Source organism: Oncorhynchus clarkii, unplaced genomic scaffold (assembly GCF_045791955.1).
Source record: "Oncorhynchus clarkii lewisi isolate Uvic-CL-2024 unplaced genomic scaffold, UVic_Ocla_1.0 unplaced_contig_1243_pilon_pilon, whole genome shotgun sequence".
NCBI lineage: Eukaryota > Metazoa > Chordata > Actinopteri > Salmoniformes > Salmonidae > Oncorhynchus > Oncorhynchus clarkii.
Genome location: NW_027259371.1, coordinates 1 through 13,363, shown reverse-complemented (window position 1 = coordinate 13,363; position 13,363 = coordinate 1). Strand labels below are relative to the sequence as shown.

General features: G+C 45.6%; 1 protein-coding gene across 1 annotated transcript in view; it reads left to right on the top strand.

Annotated features, from left to right (window-relative positions):
• LOC139400108 (fibrillin-2-like) overlaps positions 1 to 13,166 on the top strand; it is a gene marked incomplete at both ends in the record, with an annotated part of 31,974 nt that extends 18,808 nt beyond the window's left edge. The window contains 3 exons of the mRNA XM_071145141.1: positions 1,711 to 1,836; positions 12,121 to 12,240; positions 13,029 to 13,166. Of these exons, the coding sequence (XP_071001242.1) occupies positions 1,711 to 1,836; positions 12,121 to 12,240; positions 13,029 to 13,166 (384 nt within the window). The remainder of the gene's footprint in view (positions 1 to 1,710; positions 1,837 to 12,120; positions 12,241 to 13,028) is intronic.
• Between the last annotated feature and the right edge of the window lie 197 nt (positions 13,167 to 13,363).

Sequence of the window (13,363 nt, the reverse complement as noted above, 5' to 3'; positions counted from 1 at the left end):
GCCACTGTAAACTCAGTCACTGTAAACTCAGTCACTGCAAACTCAGTCACTGTAAACTCACAGCCACTGTAAACTCAGTCATTGTAAACTCACAGCCACTGTAAACTCATAGCCACTGTAAACTCAGTCACTGTAAAGTCAGTCACTGTAAACTCAGTCATTATAAACTCAGTCACTGTAAACTCAGTCACTGTAAACTCACAGCCACTGTAAACTCAGTCACTGTAAACTCAGTCACTGTAAACTCACAGCCACTGTAAACTCAGTCATTGTAAACTCAGTCACTGTAAACTCAGTCACTGCAAACTCACAGCCACTGTAAAGTCACAGTCACTATAAACTCACAGCCACTGTAAAGTCACAGTCACTATAAACTCACAGCCACTGTAAAGTCACAGTCACTATAAACTCACAGCCACTGTAAACTCTGGAGTTGGGACCCTCCCAAACGGGGGAGTACACTAAAAGAAATACACAAACGAAAGCAATTTGGTTTTCTATAATTGCACATGAAAGCACACAAGTTCTTAAAAATGAAATTCTCCCAATGGAAGCAGAAACAATCATGCACTGTAGGTAGCACGTGTGACTTATTCACATTGTAACTTTTAACAGCACTGAAAAAGTGCCTGATAGAAACTTGCCTGATAGAAAGACTGCAATATACATACCAGTATTCAACATAACCATTTTACATTTCATTTGGCAAGGTAAGACGTTGAATCGCAGGTTCCCCCCTAATAATTACACAGTATATATTCCATCTCCTCTTGGCCGCAAAGACAAAATGACATATCACCACCATTTTTGTCAAAAATCCTAATGGGGACGCATGAATTCTGGGAGCGTTTCCCTGGGCGTGTGCATCCCAAATGGGACTCTATTCCTGGGCCCTGGTCAAAAGTAGTGCTCTACTATATAAGGGATAGGGTTCCGTTTGGAACGCGGCTCCCCTGTGATTCCTGGTAGTCGTTTCAGCTCGGTAGCCGGTAACCCCTTTGTTCCTCCCACCATAGGCATGGTGAAAGAGTTCGACAGGATATTATTTCCAAAGGGCAATTATAGTCAGCTTTATAAGCTCTTCAACTTCCCTTTCTGTCTGACTCTGGGGTTGACTGGGTCCCCTGGCAGTCAACGGGCCCTTTGGGAACGGAAAATGTACAGCCAAATAGGGGCTGGTGAAGACTACATTACCGAGGGGGAACAAATTCAATCGGGTTATCTTCACGACCTGGCACCAGAGGAAATACTGGTGTCTATGGTTGTCGTTTAGAGTTTGTATATTGAGTTGAGGATGGTGGACTGTCAGTCATGGCCGTAGTCTCTAGAGTAGGATTTTCAAGTCCTGGAAAGTCCTGGAAAGTGTAGGCTTCTATTCTATTCCATTCATTTCCTAGACACTGACCAGTGGTCTCAATGGTCTCAGACACTGACCAATGGTCTCATAGACCAATGGTCTCACAGACACTGACCAGTGGTCTCAATGGTCTCATACACTGACCAATGGTCTCACAGACACTGACCAGTGGTCTCAGACACCGACCGATAGTCTCAGACACTGACCAATGGTCTCATAGACACCGACCAATGGACTCAGACACTGACCAATGGTCTCATAGACACTGACCAATGGTCTCAGACACTGACAAATGGACAAATGGTCCTGAGTTGACTGTGAGGCGTCCTCTCTGTTTGCCTGTTGTCTTCCAGACATTGACGAGTGCATGGTGAACCGGCTCCTCTGCGACAACGGACTGTGTCGGAACATTCCAGGCAGCTACAGCTGCACCTGCCCCAAGGGCTACCTCTTCAGGCCGGACTCTGAGACATGCGAAGGTAAGAGAGAGAGAGAGAGAGAGAGAGAGAGAGAGGTGATGACTATTTTCATTGTTGTTGTTATGTATTTCTGCTTTGGCAATATTCATGTGAATATCATGCCAAAAAAGCCTTTGAAAGAGAAAGAGAGAGAGAGAGAAAGAGAGAGAACAAGAAATATAAATGGTGGTGAGAGAGAGAGGGAGCAGAACTTCAATTTTAAGTGGACACCTGGTAGGAAAAACACACAAGGGGTGTAATGGGAGGTCGGAGGAAATCAGAAATGCCTGGCAAGCCAGAGTAGCCAGAGCAACCTGAGTAGCCAGAGAAACCTGAGTAGCCAGAGAAACCTGAGTAGCCATAGTAGCCAGAGAAACCTGAGTAGCCTGAGTAGCCAGAGAAACCTGAGTAGCCAGAGAAACCTGAGTAGCTAGAGAACCATAGTAGCCAGAGAAAAAATAGTAACCAGAGAAATCTGAGTAGCCATAGAAACCTGAGTAGCCATAGTAGCCAGAGAAACCATAGTAGCCAGAGAAACCATAGTAACCAGAGAAACCTGAGTAGCCAGAGAAACCTGAGTAGCCAGAGAATCCTGAGAATCCTGAGTAGCCAGAGCAACCATAGTAGCCAGAGCAACCTGAGTAGCCAGATAACCTGAGTAGCCATAGTAGCCAGAGCAACCTGAGTAGCCAGAGCAACCATAGTAGCCAGAGAAACCTGAGTAGCCAGAGAAACCTGAGTAGCCATAGTAGCCAGAGAACCTGAGTAGCCATAGTAGCCAGAGAACCTGAGTAGCCAGAGAACCTGAGTAGCCATAGTAACCAGAGCAACCATAGTAGCCAGAGCAACCTGAGAAACCTGAGTAGCCAGAGGAACCTGAGTAGCCATAGTAGCCAGAGAAACCATAGTAGCCAGAGAATCCTGAGTAGCCAGAGAAACCTGAGTAGCCAGAGCAACCTGAGTAGCCAGAGCAACCTGAGTAGCCAGAGAACCTGAGTAGCCAGAGAAACCTGAGTAGCCAGAGAAACCATAGTAGCCAGAGAATCCATAGTAACCAGAGAAACCTGAGTAGCCAGAGAAACCTGAGTAGCCATAGTAGCCAGATAAACCATAGTAGCCAGAGAAACCATAGTAGCCAGAGAAACCTGAGTAGCCAGAGAACCTGAGTAGCCAGAGAAACCTGAGTAGCCAGAGAAGCCTGAGTAGCCAGAGAAACCTGAGAAACCTGAGTAGCCAGAGAACCTGGGTAGCCATAGTAACCAGAGCAACCATAGTAACCAGAGCAACCTGAGAAACCCGAGTAGCCATAGTAGCCAGAGAAACCAGAATAGCCAGAGCAACCATAGTAGCCAGAGAAACCTGAGTAGCCATAGTAGCCAGAGAACCTGAGTAGCCAGAGAAACCTGAGTAGCCAGAGAAACCTGAGTAGCCAGAGAAAACCTGAGTAGCCAGAGAACCTGAGTCGCCAGAGCAACCTGAGTAGCCAGAGAAACCTGAGTAGTCATAGTAACCAGAGCAACCATAGTAGCCAGAGAACCTGAGTAGCCATAGTAGCCAGAGCAACCATAGTAACCAGAGCAACCTGAGTAGCCATAGTAGCCAGAGCATCCTGAGTAGCCAGAGCAACCATAGTAGCCAGAGCAACCTGAGTAGCCAGAGAACCTGAGTAGCCAGAGCAACCTGAGTAGCCAGAGCAACCATAGTAGCCAGAGAAACCTGAGTAGTCATAGTAACCAGAGCAACCATAGTAGCCAGAGAACCTGAGTAGCCATAGTAGCCAGAGCAACCATAGTAACCAGAGCAACCTGAGTAGCCATAGTAGCCAGAGCATCCTGAGTAGCCAGAGCAACCATAGTAGCCAGAGCAACCTGAGTAGCCAGAGAAACCTGAGTAGTCATAGTAACCAGAGCAACCATAGTAGCCAGAGAACCTGAGTAGCCATAGTAGCCAGAGCAACCTGAGTAGCCAGAGAAACCTGAGTAGTCATAGTAACCAGAGCAACCATAGTAGCCAGAGAACCTGAGTAGCCATAGTAGCCAGAGCAACCATAGTAACCAGAGCAACCTGAGTAGCCATAGTAGCCAGAGCATCCTGAGTAGCCAGAGCAACCATAGTAGCCAGAGCAACCTGAGTAGCCAGAGAACCTGAGTAGCCAGAGCAACCTGAGTAGCCAGAGCAACCATAGTAGCCAGAGCAACCATAGTAGCCAGAGAAACCGTAGTAACCAGAGAAACCTGAGCAACCATAGTAACCAGAGAAACCTGAGTAACCATAGTAACCAGAGAAACCTGAGTAACCATAGTAGCTATGAGGATGTCTGCTAAAGCTGATCTGATTGAATTGACCATTGGTTATTATTGCCCCCATCTTGTATGTTAAATGTGTGGTTTGCTATACTGGAGTTTTTACATGTTTCCTTTTTAAAGTTATAAAAGCCGATAGATGAAGTCAGAAGTCAGGATGAAGTCAGGACAATAGCAGTGACTGTTTCTTCCTCTTCTTTTTTTTGCATGGGCGAAACAGACAAAGGCCTCTCCAGTACAGGATAGGCATTTCAATCATTCTGAGTTCATATCTGAACCAGATGTCTTTTTAAAGTCTTATATCCCTCAGATATATTCTGTGAGTTATTCCGCCATATGTACACGCGTGCAGATATGACCGCCCTTCCCCCATACCTGAACTATGCCTGGGACATATGGAAGAAATCGGGCGGTTTTGATTGTGTGTAGACACTGATGTGGAGTATGTCCTTTTATTTTCACAGGAATTTTACTCGGTCTATACATTTTCATCCATCTTATGATATACAGAAATGGTAACACCTGGGTCATGTTTTGCAACAGAAAATGAAGGTTTCTATTGGATAGTGTTTCCTCCTCAGATAGTACCTCCCATTTCAGGCAGGGGAGAATAAACGTCCCCTCTCATTGGTTTAAGGGCCTTTTATTCTTTGTTGTGCCAAATGACTACATCCCTGGTTTAAAATGAAGGACTACGTCCCTGGTTCGAAATGAAGGACTACATCCCTAGTTTAAAATTACCCTTGTCCCCCTGTAACCATGCTCCTTAGCCACCTTCCAACTGCTGCCCCCCTGTAACCATGCTCCTAAGCCACCTTCCAACCCCTGCCCCCCCTGTAACGATGCTCCTGAACCACCTTCCAACCCTTGCCTCCCCTGTAACCATGCTCCTAAACCACCTTCACCCCTGTCCCCCCTGTAACCATGCTCCTAAACCACCTTCCAACCCCTGCCCCCCCCTGTAACCATGCTCCTAAGCCACCTTCACCCCCTTTCCCCCTGTAACCATGCTCCTAAACCACCTTCCAACCCCTGCCCCCCCTGTAACCATGCTCCTAAATCACCTTCACCCCCTTTCCCCCCTGTAACCATGCTCCTAAACCACCTTCACCCCCTTTCCCCCCTGTAACCATGCTCCTGAACCACCTTCACCCCCTTTCCCCCTGTAACCATGCTCCTAAACCACCTTCACCCCCTTTCCCCCTGTAACCATGCTCCTGAACCACCTTCCAACCCCTGCCCCCCCTGGAACCATGCTTCTAAACCACCTTCCAACCCCTGCCCCCCCTGTAACCATGCTCCTAAACCACCTTCCAACCCCTGCCCCCCCTGTAACCATGCTCCTAAGCCACCTTCACCCCCTTTCCCCCTGTAACCATGCTCCTAAACCACCTTCACCCCCTTTCCCCCTGTAACCATGCTCCTAAACCACCTTCCAGCCTCTGTCCTCTGTTACCATGCTCCTAAACCACCACCTGCCCGTTTTTAGGGGGAAAAAATGTGTTATACTTTTTCTCCCCAATTTCGTGGTGTCCAATTGGTAGTTGCAGTCTTGTCCCATCGCAGCAACTCCAGTACAGACTCGGGAGAGGCAAAGATTGAGAGCCATGCGTCCTCCAAAACACAACCCAACCAAGCCGCACTGCTTCTTGACACAATGCGCACTTAACCCTGAAGCCAGCCGCACCAATGTGTCAGAGGAAACACCGTACACCTGGCAACCGTGTCAGCGTGCACTGCGCCCGGCCCGCCACAGGAGTCGCTAGTGCGCGATGGGACAAGAACATCCCTGCCGGCCAAACCCTCCACTAACCCGGGCGACGCTGGGCCAATTATGCGGCGCCCCATGGGTCTCCCGGTCGCGGCCGGCTGTGACAGAGCCTGGACTCGAACCAGGATCTCTAGTGGCACAGACCACTGCGCCACTCGGGAGGCCAGGCGTTTGCACTTTTGCGATTATTCTAGTGGTTCCATTGCGCCAGGCAAGCTCAAAACATTTTATATTTGCATTTGACATTTTAGTAATTTAGCAGACGCTCTTATCCAGAGTGACTTACAGTTGGTGCATTCAGAGAGCCTCTGTGACACAGAGGTTGAGCAGTCTCGGTTGAGTGACCCGTCTTGAAGCATGACTGGTTATGGCCAAGAACATTGTTCTGAGCGATACCGAGCAATAGCAAGCAATCAAGCCCAGATAAACTATTTGAAATGATTTCAAATAGTATTTGAACCCAGGTCTGTCCATAATAACCCCAAGGGGCTAATGCTATGGTTTGTGACTAAGCCCTTCTCAGCCTCGCAAATGTCACCCTATTCCCTATATAGTGCACTACTTTTGACCAGGGCCCATATAAGGAATAGGGGGCCATTTGGGAGGCACACCTTACGTTGCCAATAAAACCAATACAACCCTCCATGGAGTGCACTGCCAGCAGAGGGGAAATGACTTAATGGGCTCTAATTGAGTGTGAAAGAGGGATCACCACAGGGGCCTCTGGGGTCTCTCAGGTGGGGTCAGTTCTAGAACAAGGGATTATTACCCATGAACAACAATGAAAAATATCCCAAAATATAGCTGTGAGCAGCAATGAATGGGGTTCACAGGATGGTAGAAAGGACACAAGATCAGCATAACAAGGCAAGCACTCTATCATGAAGGAAGTATCCTCCTTTATGTGCAATCATTAGTCTAAATACAAAATCTGGAGTGAATCTGATGGTTTTATGAGGAGAAGATGGTTTTGAGCATTAGCGTTACATATGCAAAGAATGAGAGGTTAATAGTTTCCTTGTTTTTTTTTTAGATATCAATACCAAAGTCAGTGTGGTCTTAGGCCACTGTGGAGTGGATTTACAGTGGTTTAAATGGAAAGTAAAACCTTTTATTTATTTATTATTTAAACCAATCACTTATCTTTTCTCCAACTAAGTTAATGGTCTATGGGTCATGATAAGTAGATTTTTTTGAAGTATGTTTAGCATATTGTAGCATATTAGTGTATGCACCTTGGCGTATGCACCTTAATTGGGTAGAACGGGGCTTGTGGCTGTGGTGGGATGTGTTGAATGATATTGTCACCCTACTTCCGCTCTTCCCCTCTGGCACTTGAGGGTTTAGCGATTATTGGCCTCACCTCGACTCAATCACCTCTGTCATTACCTTCCCTATATCTGTCTGGTTCCCCGCTCTGTTCCCTGCTTCTGCATTAATTGTCACATGTTCCGATTAAATGTTTGACTCCCCATACCTACAGAATGCAGAAGCCATCATACGAAGCATCGGGGAGTGCTGACGTTTCCAGTTCGTCGGGCTGTCACGCCCTAGCTGGCTCGAGAGGTTTCTTGCCCAGGTTGGCTCGGAAGGCACCCATCCCACGTCAGGCCTCAGCCGGATCGTCAGGTTTTTACGCCTCTGCTGGATCATCGGGCTCCCATGCCTCAGCGGGATCGACAAGCCTCAACCGGATTGTCAGGCTCCTATGCCTCAGCCGGCTCACCAGGCTCCCACGCCTCAGCGGGATCGACAAGCCTCAACCGGATCGTCAGGCTCCTATGCATCAGCCGGCTCACCAGGCTCCCACGCCTCAGCGGGATCGACAAGCCTCAGCCGGCTCACCAGGCTCTCACGCCTCTGCTGGTTCATCAGGCTCACCCAGGTGGGATGCCGGGTGGTGCCTCCAGAGGGGGGAGACTGTCACGCCTGCTCCCGCTCTTCCCTTCGGGTGCCAGGCTCCCCAGCCTAACACACTCCTGCCATCATCATTACGCACACCTGCCTTCCCCCCCGTCACGCGCATCAGCGATTATTGGACTCACCTGGACTCAATCACCTCTGTCATTACGTTCCCTATATCTGTCTGGTTCCCCGCTGTGTTCCCTGCTTCTGAATTGATTGGCATATGTCCTTGGTTACCCGTGTGCTGACTCTGTTCCTGTCTTGCTCTATGTCTGTTCCCGATTAAATGTTTGACTTACCTGCGTCTCATCTCCGGCGTCGGTCCCTACATGGATCAAATGCACATGGTTTCCATGTGTTTGATGCCATTCCATCTGCTCCGTTCCAGCCATTACTTTGAGCCGTCCTCTTCTCAGCAGCCTCCACTAATCTACTGGTATAGTGTGACCATCTTTGAAAGCATCAACATTATTTTTTCAGTCCAAAAACCAAATTTGGAGGGAATCTGACTTCTGGTCAAAAGTAATGCACTATGTAAGGGAATAGGGTGCTATTTGGAACGCACTCCATTGCTCTGTGGTCTATTTAAACCTACTGGTTTATAGGGTAGTAAATTAAGAGTCTGGGCCTCCTGGTTTGGGAATTGAGAGACTGTGAGGACTGGGATCCTTCAGACCGTTGACGTTATCCCCCTTGACGGTCAACACAGCAGAAAGTAACACACAACAATAGGATGTTTGGATGGCTGGGGACTGTGTGTGGACACATACACTCATGCACGGAAAACACACATTATTTTAAATTTACATTGTAGTCATTTTAGCAGACACTCTTATCCAGAGTCACTACAGTAGTGAGTCATTTAGCAGACTCTCTGATCCAGAGTCACTACAGTAGTGAGTCATTTAGCAGACTCTCTGATCCAGAGTCACTACAGTAGTGAGTCATTTAGCAGACTCTCTGATCCAGAGACACTACAGTAGTGAGTCATTTAGCAGACTCTCTGATCCAGAGTCACTACAGTAGTGAGTCATTTAGCAGACTCTCTGATCCAGAGACACTACAGTAGTGAGTCATTTAGCAGACTCTCTGATCCAGAGACACTACAGTAGTGAGTCATTTAGCAGACTCTCTGATCCAGAGTCACTACAGTAGTGAGTCATTTAGCAGACTCTCTGATCCAGAGACACTACAGTAGTGAGTCATTTAGCAGACTCTCTGATCCAGAGACACTACAGTAGTGAGTCATTTAGCAGACTCTCTGATCCAGAGACACTACAGTAGTGAGTCATTTAGCAGACTCTCTGATCCAGAGACACTACAGTAGTGAGTCATTTAGCAGACTCTCTGATCCAGAGACACTACAGTAGTGAGTCATTTAGCAGACTCTCTGATCCAGAGACACTACAGTAGTGAGTCATTTAGCAGACTCTCTGATCCAGAGACACTACAGTAGTGAGTCATTTAGCAGACTCTCTGATCCAGAGACACTACAGTAGTGAGTCATTTAGCAGACTCTCTGATCCAGAGACACTACAGTAGTGAGTCATTTAGCAGACTCTCTGATCCAGAGTCACTACAGTAGTGAGTCATTTAGCAGACTCTCTGATCCAGAGTCACTACAGTAGTGAGTCATTTAGCAGACTCTCTGATCCAGAGACACTACAGTAGTGAGTCATTTAGCAGACACTCTTATCCAGAGCGACTTACAATTAGTGCATTCATCTTACACACACACACACACATGCACACACACACTTTTACAATGACATCTGTTCCTTGTGAACTCTTTAGGAGGGGAGCATAGGCCAGTCGCAGTATAAAGTGAAGCTTTAAGGCTTGTGCATAGTTCTATTCCCGTCCTGTTTACATCCTCACATGACTCTAACATGGACTCTTCAGTAGCAATAAATACGATCAGCTCCGAAATTCACATTCCATGCGATCCATTCCCGAAACAGAATTAAAGTGAACGACACACTTCCATGTGTTAGTTACAGTTGAACTACCTTTCAAATTGCACCCTATTCCCTATTCCGTAGTAGTGCACTATTATAACAAGTAGGGTTCTATGTAGGATGCAGCCTTAGAGTTGGAAACATCTCACTCTCACTTTCACTCATCTGTAAGTGTCCCGGAGACATAGCCAAGTGTGACTTACAACACTATACCGTCACGACACAGCCACGACACCGTCACTACACTATCACCCAACCAAAATTATGATTCATACCTCTCCTCCTTTGCCCTCTCCCTTTCTGTAAAACATATGTCAAAATCACAACAACATGTTGTTGCCGTAGTTTATTAGCTTTTCCTGGTAGCAATGACTTAAGTGGCCCAAACTTTTGTGTGTTAGGCAACAGTGGGTATTTGCAAGCTCTGTTGTCATCAAGCCAAGCTATAAATTGACACATTTGGAAGCCACATGTACACTAAATTAGATGAAGCAAGCGCTCACTCAATCAGACTTGGGTTTAAGTAGTATTTTAAATCTTTCAGCTTTGAGTGTTCGCTAGACCAGAACCTTGAGTGCCAGATGGGCGGGGCTTGCACTTTTTGGGACAATTCCATTGGCTCCATTGCGCCAGACAAGCTTGACAAATACTATTATAATAAATACTAAATACTGTTTGAACTTTTTTTTTAATTTGCTGTTTTATACTCTTGTGAATTCAATAGTTTTTACTAGATTACTTGTAGTTTTTCATGTTGTCTGTCTGTAATTTTTTTGTAATGACTTTGTTGCTGCCTATCTTGGCCAGGGCGCTCTTGAAAACATAGATTTTAATCTCAATTTTGTTATTTAACTAGGCAAGGCAGTTAAGAACAAATTCTTATTTTCAATGATGGCCTAGGAACAGTGGGTTAACTGCCTGTTCAGGGGCAGAACAACAGATTTGTACCTTGTCAGCTCAGGGATATGAACAACAACTAACCACTAGGCTACCCTGCTTCCACAATGAGCCCTTCCTGGTTAAATAAAGGTTAAATAAAATAAATAAAAACCCAGGACTGCTGCTGTATACAGCAGAAGGAATTCCACTCGACTCCGCTCAATCTTGCTGCTGTGCAGTTTCAAGTTCATTCAATTCTGTCAGCACTGTGGCAATACAATAATCCATGTGTTAACTGTTCCTCCAAGCAGATGGGAAGTGGAAAAAAATGAATTGTACAAAATACACTGTATGTAAGTGATTACCATGATTAACTACTGGCTGGGAGGCATTTTCTGCACATTCCAGGTAGCTCCCTCTTCTTCCGGCCTTTATGTGAATTCCTGCATCGAAGATTGAGAGTGTTCATTGAGGATAACGGTTTCCAGTTGAGGAATCAATAAATCAAATCAAATCAACTACGCATTGGTTTAACTGTTTCTCCCGTTGAGCTTTCTTTTTACCGTTGGCTTGCCTTAAAAGTAGTGATGGGGGGGGGGGGGGGGGTGTATAGTTACATTTCCTTCATAGCTTTTTTTCGATAATCTTTCTATATTTTTATTAAACACAAAAAATACATATTGTGAGCAGTATGTTTGGAACATCGAAACCCAATAAAGTATCTATTGCATATCGTATCGGCACCTAAGTATCGGGAGGTCCTTGGCAATTCCCAGCCCTACTTAATAAAATGAGTCATTATTTTGGGCTGGCTTTTCCTCTTCGTAGTGTGTCCCTTTTTATATCTTCCCCGTGTTGTAATCAGGTTACAAAGAGGATTGTAAAGCTATCTTTCGCCAAAATCATTGAATTAAAGAACTTCCTGGCTTTCAAGAACTGGTATACATGCCTAGCAAATCCTTTAAGATCAGTGGTGACGGAGTGAAAAGAGAAAGAAAGCTATCTAGAACTAGATTATTGGGACACATCCACAATCAGAACCTGCTTGTAAATGTACTTAAAGGTGTCACATTCTAACTATTCCCACTGTTTTGAGAGGTAGTTTTGTTCAAGGTGTCACCTTTTAACTCTTCCCCCTTCTTGTAAATGTAGTGAAAAGGTGTCCCCCTCTAACTCTTCCCCCATGTACATTTTGTAAAATGTGTCCTTCTCTTAACTCTTCCACCATGTAAATGTTGTGAAATGTGTCCCTCTCTAACTCTTCCCCCATGTAGATGTTGTGAAACGTGTCCTTCTCTAACTATTCCACCATGTAGATGTTTTGAAATGTGTCCCTCTCTAACTCTTCCCCAATGTAAATGTTGTGAAATGTGTCCCTCTCTAACTCTTCCCCAATGTAAATGTTGTGAAATGTGTCTCCCTCTAACTCTTCTTCCTTGTAAATTAAATTAAAGGTGTTCCCCTCTAACTCTTCCCCCTCTGTTTGTAGATGTGAATGAGTGTGAAAACCGCCCCTGTTCTAACGGACAGTGTAGGAACACAGCCGGCTCCTTTGCCTGCGAGTGCTCCCCTGGGAGCAAGCTGGACACCACAGGACTCATCTGCATTGGTAAATACACACGCACACACACACACACACACACACACACACACACACACACACACACACACACACACACACACACACACACACACACAGTCTTGTATAACTAACTTTGTGGGGACACACAATTCAGTTCCATTCAGAATCCTATTTTCCCTAACCCCTAACCTTAACCCTTAACCCTAACCCTAGCTCCTAACCCTAAACCTAGTTCCTAAACCTAGCTCTTAATCCTAAACTCAATTCTAACCCTAACACTAATTCTGACCTGAACCCTAAACCCCCTAGAAATAACGTTTGACCCTGTTGGGACTAACAAAATGTCCCCAGTTGGTCAAATTCGTGTTCGTTTACTATTCTCATGGAGACTTCCGGTCTAAACACATCCACTGTCAACACAGTAGATGAGATGGTCTTTCTGTGTATATCAAACGACCATCAATGTATTTTCAAATTGAAGAGAAATCAACCTCTTTCAGGTCATTGGAATGAATCATTCCTGTCTATGTAGAAATTGAGTAGAGAATGGTTTTGAAAAAGGCCATTTACAGCTGGAATGCAATGTTAGTTAGTGCAGTTAAACCTACATGCCACCTATAAATGTCTGTATAAATATACACACTGCATGTACTCTGTACTTCAATTTAGTTTTTATTTAGGCTAAGTTATGTAACTGTGCACTGCAATTTAGCATTTAGCTGTCAATGTGTACACTATAAACAAGAAACACTTCCTCCTTTTTCATCTGGTTCCCTAGTCCACCACCACCCTAAAAACTGTCATTTTAATCATAGACAGCCTGAAGGGGACCTGTTGGCTGAATATCCAAGATGGCCGCTGCGAGGTCAACATCAACGGCGGCACCCTCAAGTCAGAGTGCTGTGCCACCCTGGGCGCTGCCTGGGGAAGTCCCTGTGAGCAGTGTGAGAAAGGTAAGTTTTTTTTTTTTTTTATTTTATTTCACCTTTATTTAACCAGGTAGGCTAGTTGAGAACAAGTTCTCATTTGCAACTGCGACCTGGCCAAGATAAAGCATAGCAGTGTGAACAGACAACACAGAGTTACACATGGAGTAAACAATTAACAAGTCAATAACACAGTAGAAAAAAGGGGAGTCACACACATTCCT